Raw genomic sequence first — 11,997 nt, forward strand, 5'->3', positions numbered from 1 at the left:
ACTTTTTTATGGATATTCTAATTTCCAATAGCATTTCATTTTCATTTCAATATCCTCACTTCTTTGTATTCTTAAATATTTATAATTAATCATTGTAATTATTGTGTTATGAAAGCAATTTTTGAAAGAAATCCTGTTTGCTTCCATGTATTCATAAATTAATGGATGAATACATTTTCGTTTGTTGCAGGCTGCTGTCAATAATGATGGGAAAATACAGTATTTGGATGCAAAATTGTATCAAGACATAGGTGCAAGAGAGAATGAAAGTGATATTGTTTCATCGACTTTGGCATTCATGCCAAGTACTTATGATACTGAAACTTGGTCTGTTACTGGATATTCAGTCAAGACTGACACACCTGCTAATACTTGGTGTAGATCTCCAGGTGATTCAACATTCATTTAAAACTGGTTCTCTCAATCAAAACTATCAGAATAACGAATAAAAAGGTTCAAAGTTTCATAAACCAAGGTTTTCATAACATCATTTTTATAAATAATTTATTATTCAATTTGCAAAGATGGTTGGGAATAATTCTCCTTATTTGTTATACCGCATGAAAATAACCACTAACTAATAAATATTCCGGTTTATGGTACATGAAAAATTGTCAACTGAAAAGATTTGTTCTGTGTTGTAGGATCAACTGAAGGAGTGGCCATGGTTGAGCACATAATGGATCATATTGCCAGCATTGTCAAGAAAGATCCAGTGGCTGTGAGACTACAGAATTTCAGAACCGAAGCAGATCCTGTAAAACCGATGATAGATGAGATCAAGGCTTCCTCTGACTATCAGAAAGCAGTTGCCGAAGTTGAAGAGTTCAATAATGTGAGTAGATGAGCTCCAACTGATTGTTATTGGAATTTATTACTCTTTTCATACAAATTTTATATGAATTGAGAGAATATAAAACTTTTATTATCGATTCTCCACACACCAGCTAAAATTGGTTGACCAAGTTTTTCTTTCAGAGAAAATTAATTTGCTGAGACGTTTCTAGCTGTTGACATGTTGTCAAATGAAACTGTGTACAAAAAGAGTCTGAAATAATGAAACAGAATATTGTCTGAAAATATCACAAATACGTCGATCATATGTTTCACATACGAACATGTTATCATATGTTTCAACATATCATCTTCAGTGTGAAAATAATGACACCATAGGCGTTGAAACATGTATGTTACCGTACTTTTCAATATACCTACCGGTATATTGGTGATCTTTTAGTCTACGTTCTAGTGTATCATTATGAATAAATATCACTATATCTCACCAAATACAGTATCTGAAGTCAAAAAGAGTCTGGTTAAATTTCCTGTTCCATCTTCAATATAGATTTGAAGTTGTCACAACCATTTATTTATTTTTAATATGAAATAGAATATTCATTAATATTTTTATTTTGATGTGATTTAAAATAATATTGCAAGATTGTTTGAGTTATCACATTAAAATTTATATTTTATGACATTACAAAAATTTATTTACAATATAAATAGCTACAGTCAACTGCACGGAAATAGTCCTGTGAAAATTTGAATTGGAATGAGTGCATCGTTTCATATAAGTTAGTATAATTTTCGTCATAATATTTCATATGGACATCCAGAATACAATAATCTTCAACTTTTTCAGGAAAACAGATGGAAGAAACAAGGGTTATCGCTTGTACCATTGGCTTACCCTCTAGGATACTTTGGAAGATATCATGCTAATATTTCAATATTTTCTGGCGATGGAACAGTCGCTATTTCTCATGGTGGAGTAGAATGTGGTCAAGGAATCAACACAAAGGTTGGTAGCTCAATCGAATCAGTTTTGAAGTATTGAAGTGGAAGGAGAATTAAACATTGATAATAATATATTACAGGTACGGTACAAAACTGCGATTAGGCTGTGATAATATTTTCTAGTGTGTTAGACAAAATTAATCCCTTCTCAAGTGAAGCAAAATAATCATTTTTAGCTTACAAATGTGACTCTTTTCTTTATATATATATATAGTTCGTAGCACTTAACAGAAACACTTTAAAGTTTTGAAAGAAAAAATATAAACATACACATGACACAGATAGATTAAAAACACTTGAAAACTTACATTTAAACGAGAATTTTCGGGGGCTGGGCCCCCTTTGTCAATCAACCAGGAAGTGAAGTGCAGATTTGAACATTCTACCGGTCGTGACCACAGAGACGCGGTAGAGATGTTGTGTAGACCATAGAGCACAGAAGAAAGGAGGCGCACTGATTGAAGGAGCATTATGGGATTAGTTGGTGGTCCATGATGGGTTATTTCAAGCGGGAGATTTCAAATTTGATTGGGTTATGGAAAAGGAAAGGTGTAGATTATAAATTGATAGAAAAGAGGAGATTTAAAATTAGAAATCCAAAATGAAGTAGAATAAAATAAGAAAATGGAATTATAGAATTGAATTGGAATTAATTTTTTTTTATTTCTATTCTAATTTTTATTTTTATTGAAAATTTATTATATATTTGATAGCTGTGAAATTTCTTATATATGATGGAATTTATTTCAGTTTAATTGGACAGTTGGTGTAGAGTTGATAGTTATGGTACTATTGCTGTCTGTTAAGACCAGGACTGGAAGCAGCTCCAAGCACCCAAATAAAAGCCAATTCTTTCATCTTGACATCTATGGAGGGGGCTGTGGGAGGGAGAGTGGCAAGGACTTTGACTTTGAAGCATTGGTCAAAGTTCTTGTTGTGCTCAGAGTCATGGGTGGGGATGGGTAGGGAAGTATTATTTTTGAAGGGAGCCCTGTGATTGTTGATCCGGAGGTTTAGGGCAGTGGTGGTTTCACCTATGTAGAGGGCAGGACAGAAGTTGCAGGAAAGGAGGTAGATGCAATTTTTGGAGATGCAATTACTGGATTGATGGATTTGATGGGTGTAGTTGGTGATAGGACTGGTAAAGGAAATGGAAGGATCAGTGATAGGGCAGGTTTTACAGTGGGGGCGTTTGCAGGGTAGGGTACCAGGTGGAGTTGGGATTTCATCAGAGGTGAGTGATTGGTTTTTATTAAAAATTCTTTTGAGGTTGGGAGGCTGCTTGTAAATGAGGGTGGGTGGTTGCTGGAGAAGGTGTTTGGTAGAGGAATTGGAGGAGACGACATGGAACAGATCTTTGAGGACAGGCTTGAGGTTTTTGATTCCAGGGAAGTAGGTAGTACAGAGCTTTGGAGTTTGTGGGATTTGGGAATTTTCTCTGGTTGGATTAGTGTCTGTTTTGGAGGAGATTTGTTTCTGTAACAACCTTACAGGATAGTTACATTTCAGGAGGGATTGGTGGAGCTTTGTGAGGTACTAGTCAAGGTGGTGGGGATCACTGCAAATTGTTTGGCCTCGGATTGAGAGGGAACGTGGGAGGGATCTTTTGATGTGGTAGGGATGGCACCTCTCAAAGTGTAGGAACTGTTGAGTGTGGGTTGATTTGGTGAAAGTAGTGGTGGATAAGGCATTGGAGTTGGAAAGGATTATGTTGACATCTAGGTAGTTGATGAAGGATTCAGAGATATTCCAGGTGGAGGAGACAGAGTAGTTGGAGTTGAGTTGATTGAGGAAGTGGGAGAGGGTATCATGTCCATGAGGCCATATGAGGAATATGTCGTCAATGAAACGGAGCCATATCAGGGGGGATAGGGTTTGTTTAGAAAGGAAATCCTGTTCAAGGAGGCCCATGAACAGGTTTGCATAGGATGGTGCCATCCTGGTGCCCATGGCTGTACCCTGAGTCTGAAGATAATATTCATCTTCAAACCTGAAGGCATTGCTTGTGAGCACCAGTTTTGCATGGTTTACTAGGAAGGTGGTTGAAGGGGTGGAGGGTGTGTGACGTGAGGAGAGGAAATGCTCAAGGGATTTTAAGCCTTCAGAATGGGGGATGGATGTGTAGAGGGAGGCCACATCAATGGTAACAAGGAGGAGTTGTTGATCAGTTGGAAGGGTTGTCTTTCTTAGGATATCTATGAAGTGGAAGGAGTCTTTGAGATGAGTGGGTAGGGAGGCAACAATGGGTTGGAGGTGAAAATCAACAAGGGCAGAGATTCGTTCTGTTGGGCTATCTATGCTTGAAACAATGGGACGACCAGGATTATTTATTAATCATTTTACTATCAACTTTACTATATTACTATAGTTCATTTTACTATATCAACTGTCCAATTAAATTTAAATAAATTTCATCATATATAAGAAATTTCACAGCTATCAAATATATAATAAATTTTCAATAAAAATAAAAATTAGAATAGAAATAAAAAAAAATAATTCCAATTCAATTCTATAATTCCATTTTCCAATTTTATTCTACTTCATTTCGGATTTCTAATTTTGAATCTCCTCTTTTCTATCAATTCATAATCTACACCTTTCCTTATCCATAACCCACTCAAATTTGAAATCTCCCGCTTGAAATAACCCATCATGGCCCACCAACTGATCCCATAGTGCTCCTTCAATCAGTGCGCCTCCATTCGTCTGTGCTCTATGGTCTGCACAACGTCTCTACCGCGTCTCTGTGGTCACGACCGTTGGAATGTTTAAATCTCACCACTTCACTTCCTGGTTGATTGACAAAGGGGGCCCAGCTCCCCGAAAATTCTAGTTTAAATTTAAGTTTTTAAGTGTTTTTAATCTATCCGTAACGTGTGTATCCTGTATATATATATATCTCAATTTCAATAAATTAAATAAATAGAACATTTATTCAATTCATAATGGTGATTCATTTTGAAATAATGCGTAATGCTTTAGGCCTCTTGTAGTGTTAAGTTACTGTTGGAAAAATAGAATACCGTTAATTATAGTATTAGGACTAATATTATATTCATATTTTTGAAAGATTTCGATTTTTCAAATTAATTTATTTATTTATCACATTGATCACAATCAGAACACTTTCTTTCATCTATAGGCTTATATATTATGAAAATGAATGTCTGTTTCTGTGTTTGTTTTTTTATTTGTTCCCCAAAGACTTGAAAACTGCTTCACAGAACGGCATGAAACTTTAGGAATATGTTGTGTGAATATTGGGGATGTTTTCTGACCAGAAATTTTGATAGGGGTGCTAATAATAATTATTTATCAATCCATTTTACAGAGCTACGTTTTCGAAATTATCGGCTACCGTACCGAAGAACCGAAAGATGATCATGATTCAAGATCATGTGGTGATAATATTATGAATTAGCATCCAAAGTTACCAGCTGTATTAAATAACAGGTCACCCTGCGACAAAGTGTGTACTGGTATTGAAACGGTAGTTTGGAGTTGAAGTATAGTTGATTGCTACCAGCTGTAGATAATGTTTCCTTAGAAGACCTATACAAATTCCTGAGAAACAGGAAATGTTGGGAAAAAATTATTCACCTCATGAAAGAGAGTTGTTCATATTGCATTCATTAATTACTGAAGAATGGCAGAATAATTTACAATTTTTTTGAATGTAGCTTAGCTTATATTCATCCTAAAATGGAAGATGGAAAGAATATGGAATTCTTTGTGATTCATCGTGTGACATGAGATACATTGACTTTTTGGTGGTAAAAAGTCTGCCGGGCAAGCTAGTTTTTTAAAAAATCAAATATATTATGTTTCATGAAAAAATATTATTTTAGATTGCACGTTTTCAGGCCGCTCAAGTGTGTGCCCACATTCTTGGTATCCCATTGGATTTAGTGAAAGTGAAGTCGACTCAGTCTCTCATCTCACCAAACGATTCAACGACTGGAGGAAGTGTCACAAGTGAAGCAGTTTGTTATGTCAGTTTGATACAATGTAAAAGCTCTTTGTTTTGTACAAATGATTTCAGTTACTTTTATGATTACGGTACCACTTTGAAAATGAAAGTTTCAAAAGTCAAATAGATTTTGCACTAGTGAGAATGAATATGAATGGATATATGGATAAATACAGATAAATATGAGAATGTAGAATATGACAACATTAAAATTTATTCTTGGTCAACATTAACATTTTATAAAAATTTTTGGAGAGAAATAGTAAAAGCTCAGCCAAGTTTTTCCTCCAATGTGATAGTTATTTTATGATTATAGTGTTTTATACAATGAATGAATGAATAAAATAAATAAATGAGTATGCTTGTGTTATACGGTACGTATTTTTATTCCATATATTTATTCGAATATGGTTCAGGTTTATTGAAAGAAGGTTGTTTGCTCAAGCATTTGCCTGTCATCATACATTTAATAATTACTTATTATGTTTTCAATGAATTATGAATATAAATTTTCATTCTCATAGTAGCCTACTGAATGAAAATATTGCACATTTAGATAACTCTTGTTTCAAAACAAGTAATATCAATGATTAGTCCTATACAACAAATATTTTTTGGCTATTACTCCAATATTAATTCAAATTACTTGAAATAATTGCAACCAATAATTATTATCACGTTTTGTGAAATTATTAGGTATTCAGAAAACAGCTCCAGTTACAGTACACAATACTTTTCCGGTTAAAAACTTGTGGTTATATAACACATTCCAATGGATTTATATGATATGGGAATGCACAGCAATGGGTGATGCACATCATCACCTTCACTAGCACTAAAGCACAAAAATTTACTCCTTTATTCAATCTCATGAAAATTAAAGAGTGTAAATTAATTTACCTCTACGGAAGCCAGATTATGATTATTCCCCATAATAATATTTTTTGCGATTCAATGTTGTCAAGGGTAGCCCAATACTATTTTAATAATTGCTTTGTTTCTGTATTCGCATGCATAATAATAATAATTTATTATGTTCAATATTTCTTTAATAGGCTGTGAAAAAGGGTTGTGAAGAGTTGAACTCTAGATTGCAGCCTTATAAAGAGAAAATGCCAAAGGCGGATTGGAAAACGATGATTCAGGCGGCTGTGAATGGTGATGTGGACCTCAATTGCAATTTCATGTAAGATCAAATAAAGGTGGTAAAAGAGATAATTATATTGTGAGTTACACAATCATTATTTATTCGAGCCAAACTTAAGATTCAATGCACTTAAGGCATCATCATCATCAGTGGTATTTTTTGGTTAGACTCACTAATTGGAAAATCCTTACCAAAGACTAAAAGAGTCCAACAAAAATATCACTGATAATGATGCCTTGAGTGCATTGAAACTTTAGTTTAGCACAAATGAATTAGGTGGGACTGAAAATATGTCTTTTAATCCTTCTAATCATGAAGAAATTCTACATCTATTCATAGTGTAAATAGATCAAAATGCTGAGATATCATTAAGATCCTTTATTATTTCAGTTTTTCCAAGTTGATATTTGAAGATCGTTCCTCAAATGCTTAATCTTCGGCTTTGAACTCACGAATCAATCAACTTTGAATCAATACAATTTCACCTATTTTTCTTCGGCAATTTAAATTTTTAATTGATAAATCAATCTCTTACATATACCATTATTTTTAGTAGAGTATGATACTTTTGTTGAAAAATATTAGACTTTTTTTTCGTCTTCTTGGCCAACGCCATTGGTCAGTTATAGAGTGATAGTAAATTCAAAAGGTAGTACCTACCTAATGTACTATCTCCTAAGTGTCCTGTTAGGAGATTTTCTCCTGTCCTGAGAATTTTTCTGTGAAGTGTGATTTTCCTCTTTCTGATCAACAGGTATAAGCGGAATAAAGATCTAGAGTCTTACTTAATTTTCGGCGTGACTGTCATGAGGGTGGAAGTGGATATACTTACTGGACAACATCAGGTAATTTAATTTTGTCTCATCAACGTATTTCACTTCATTTACTACATGAGTTATACGTATATGAGCTTCAATAAACTTATCTAAATGCTCCTACTTACCTTCTGTTATTCCAATTATTGTATAATGATCATGAAGGATTCTGTTTCACCATACCTGTTACAAAGAGTTTTCAATTTATCCATCTCTGCAGAGTTTCTATCTGTTGCTTACCTCATACAGTACATCTGCATGCAGGCATTCTAACTGCGTACCGGTACCAATCATTGACTTGGTATTTTCACAGATTGTAAGGACTGATATAATGGAAGATGCAGGCCAAAGTATGAGTCCTGAGGTAGATGTTGGACAAGTGGAAGGCGCATTTGTGATGGGACTCGGATACTATCTTCATGAACAACTTGTCTATGACAAACAAACTGGAAAACTGCTTACCGATAGAACATGGGTGAGATTTTTATCTTTACGGCTTCAATTTCGAATTAATACTCAGCTAAAAATTGGCATTGAGTCATTATAGTTCCTAGTCCTTTTCTCCTGGGAGATTTCCTCTACTGATGGATGAACTTACTGATTGAATAAAACTACTGATTGAATAAAGATGACCTAATTGACTGTTTTTTTTTTTTCAAAATCAGGCTCTCTTTTTCCTTTTTCATTTCCAAATTGATAAATGTGACGCATTATCCATTCCAGTGGAGGGCGAGTGCTTGAAATATGTTTAAATTTGGATCAATTATTCCAATAGGCTCATTCTATATTTTAAAGTTGCTATGAAGTTTTTCTTTTCATACAAAATTCTTACGTTGCGTTCAGGTGATATCAAAATTTTTAGGCGGTATTCAAAGACATAAAGAGTATTGAATGTAGATTCTCAAAATTACTGTAGGCTACTTTTATCCCAAAAGAAATCTCTCTTATTTAGATAGATTATATAAAAATTTGAATGTTTAGTTAAGGGCTGCTTCAATGTTTAATTATGAAAAATAAATAGTACCTACCCTTGTAATATTTCTAGATCAAGCCCGACTAGTTTCGACATTTCTGTTATCAAGTGTCAAGTGTCCTTTTGTATATTGCCTACATGACATCAATTCATTTAAAAAAGGACACGACTTGAGAATAACATGAATAATCGCGAAGCTAGTTGTTTTTAATTTAAACTATTACAAGGGTACTAGTTACTTCCTGTAATTAACTATTATTTTATTATTTCAGAACTACAAACCTCCAGGCTCCAAGGATATTCCTGCAAATTTTCATGTAACTCTTGTGAAAAATTCCCGAAATCCTCTTGGTGTTCTTCGATCGAAAGGTATTATTCCCTCTTCCTTTTTAATAACCTTCGTATAATTGTTTAATGAAATTGGAAAATATGTATGTGTACCTACACATCTTGAGAATCTCTTCAATTTTGTGTTGAAATAGAACTGCATTCTCATAACGTACCCAAAAAGTTTATTTTAAACTTTATTTTTCCCTACACTTTTTCTCAGTGTGATCGATTTCGTTCCAAAATTCTATCTATCTATTTAGATTGAGTACAATCACTCAACCAACTGAAAGGGAGCAACAGCATTCATTATTCAAGTTCACTAAATTACAATGCCTGTAAAGAAACCTTTTTGATTTGGTCCCTCGTTTGTTCATTTTGCTATGGATTACTCACCATACTATGTGAGTCATAGAAGAGGCTGAAGAATAATTCAATCCCTTTATAATCTCGATCTTAAAATCATTTGAATATACATCATATTTAGAACGAATGAGATTATTTTTGGAAAATAAAATTAAAAAAAAAGAATTATTGATAGTTCTAAGTGTTCTACTATTTTGTTTAGCCACTGGCGAGCCTCCTTTGAATATGAGTTTCAGCGTGGTTCTTGCAATAAGGAATGCTCTGAAATCAGCAAGAAAGGATTCTGGAATACAAGAAGATTGGTTCGATTTGAGTAAGAAATTTTATTTATATCCTATAATTTATCATTCTGAATCACAAAATGAACTCTGTATTATCTTTGGTTATGTACTCAAACGTAGCCATGATCAAACGTATTACATAATCAACGAATCCTTAGCGTATCCATAATCAAAGGTACTATCCAAATATTTATAAGAGCAAATTAATTTTTTCAGATGATCAATTTATTACAAGCTTGTACTAGTAGCCTGCAACATTTGATTCGCAATGATTTTTCTGTAAATGTTACTCAAACATTTGCTTTAAACTTATTTATTTTTTCAAACTTGAAACGTATTTTTATCAGACTGTATATTATTTGTCTTGTATTAGCCTATATTTTGTATTATTTGTTTGAAATACGGTAATTCTCTCTTTCATCACAAAGCCTTATCCTAACGTAGACCTGTTATCTATTATCCCATATCAATTTTTATGACCAGTAAGTTACCTAGTCTAAAATTTCAAAATTCAATTATAATAATTGTTTCATGCAATAATAATATATGTTCATTATCATTACTGTTACTCTCTATTGTGCATTTTGTGAAGTCATTAAGAGTAGATTTTGATACTCATTCTGTGGGTCTACTTCCTCAACGGAATTGAAATTTATCCAGGAATATTGTAGCCAAAGCAAAACATCGAAGCTGAAAATTGATAAAGAGATGAACATGAAATTATAAAGTTAGTACAAACTGTAATAAACACTCGATTTTTTTCAGAAATGCCTCTGACTTGTGAGAATATATGGCTGCATGGATCAACACATGTCAAAGACATGACACTATAGATCATATATATTCCAAATATAGTTTCAATTATTTATGGGATGGTGCTCGTTAATTAACTTTGTGATAAATTTATAAGTATATTATCTATTTTCTTAATAGTTTTATAGCCTACTAATATATTAAAAAATTTCAATTAAATTCATATTTTACACTACTGCATTAAACGTATTTAATAAAGATTGAACTCTTCTTTAGCAACCTATCTCGAGAGCTCTGATAATCATGTTGAATCAAGAGATGAGCAAACACACAGAGCTTTGTCGTATAAATGATATATATATATATATACATTTTTTGTGAATAAAATACTTGAATACATCAATCACTCATGGGTTGATCAATCTTAGTATAACATGATACTAATAATTCTAAATTGAAGTAATTATATTTCATTTCTTCTGAAAGCGAATAGTCTAGGCTTCATGTAGAATTGAACTTTGGATGGGTGACACAAAAAACCTAAAAATTCTATTCATCATCAGAAACAATAACGAGAATGTTTCCACTTCAGTCTTTATCATCACTGGTAACAGTGAATGGAACTATGAATTTTCCCATATAACCCAATCCAACAACTGAATTCTGGTTCTTGTTGATATTCGTTTGAGCTCCTGCTCCAGTTGCACTGCTGCAATCCAAATATTAATCTCTTCCATCAAAACCTGGAAAGTATGGAATTGAATATGTATGTGACTGAAATAGGCAGGATTTGTGAAAATTGAAAATTAGAAAATAAGAAGTATCTTTATCCAAAGTGACTAGAACTAGAGGCTAAGGATTTGAGTTAGATTAGCCTGCTCAATCCACAGCTGCTTCTCTCTTTTCTCGATCATTCATTGGAATAAGCCAGACCCTCCGCCAGAAACAGATTCTGTTCCAAATTTACATAGAAAAGTTGAAGTGGTTTTGCTATTTGGATTATGTTCAAACTTTTCATTCTAAAAAACTATGTAGCCTACTCAAAATTATGGATTTAATTTATGTGAGCTTGTAATTATTGTAACTATTCTTCTCTTGATCAGCAGTTAGGTACACAAGACACTATCACTGTTGACTGGTCTCAAACGTCAAGATCAATTTAAATTAAAAAGTTGTAAATACATACTAAAAAGAATTGTGAATTGCTTTATTGATCCAATTAATGACTTACTACTGGCCAAATTTGTGAGCTTGCAGGAAAACCACATACAGTTACTGTAACAGGACCCAGTCTCACACATTCATATGTGAATCGAACCTGAAAAAAGCGATTCTATTATCGTATTAAGAAATATTCTAAATGAGAAATAGTTTTCAGTATAGGATAATGAAGAATCAGCGGCTTTTTCAGCAGATTCCTCGCAACGCAGTTTATGATAATAAGCATTTCTAATTCCGAGTCGATGAAAATTGAATAATTATTTCAGATGAAGATTTTGATAAGTTTTTATATTGAAGATAATATTATATATGATCATAGTTTCCTTACCAGAGGGTTGAAT

At 33.2% G+C, this 11,997-nt stretch overlaps 1 protein-coding gene across 4 annotated transcripts in view; it reads left to right on the forward strand.

Annotated features, from left to right (window-relative positions):
• LOC111060901 (xanthine dehydrogenase) overlaps positions 1-10,695 on the forward strand; it is a 49,727-nt gene extending 39,032 nt beyond the window's left edge. Inside the window, exons 18-27 of one of the 4 annotated variants that reach the window (XR_005571853.1) lie at positions 191-389; positions 645-835; positions 1,646-1,804; positions 5,667-5,811; positions 6,829-6,959; positions 7,675-7,765; positions 8,049-8,210; positions 8,981-9,077; positions 9,604-9,714; positions 10,448-10,695. Coding sequence is in view for 3 of the 4 variants with exons in the window: in XM_039433046.1 (XP_039288980.1) it covers positions 191-389; positions 645-835; positions 1,646-1,804; positions 5,667-5,795; positions 6,829-6,959; positions 7,675-7,765; positions 8,049-8,210; positions 8,981-9,077; positions 9,604-9,714; positions 10,448-10,515 (1,338 nt within the window). In the remaining variant the exon portion in view is untranslated. The remainder of the gene's footprint in view (positions 1-190; positions 390-644; positions 836-1,645; positions 1,805-5,666; positions 5,812-6,828; positions 6,960-7,674; positions 7,766-8,048; positions 8,211-8,980; positions 9,078-9,603; positions 9,715-10,447) is intronic. The other 3 variants (XM_039433046.1, XM_039433060.1, XM_039433055.1) reach the window with 3 other exon arrangements.
• The last annotated feature ends 1,302 nt before the right edge of the window (positions 10,696-11,997 follow it).

Source organism: Nilaparvata lugens, chromosome 1 (assembly GCF_014356525.2).
Source record: "Nilaparvata lugens isolate BPH chromosome 1, ASM1435652v1, whole genome shotgun sequence".
Taxonomy (NCBI): Eukaryota; Metazoa; Arthropoda; class Insecta; order Hemiptera; family Delphacidae; genus Nilaparvata; species Nilaparvata lugens.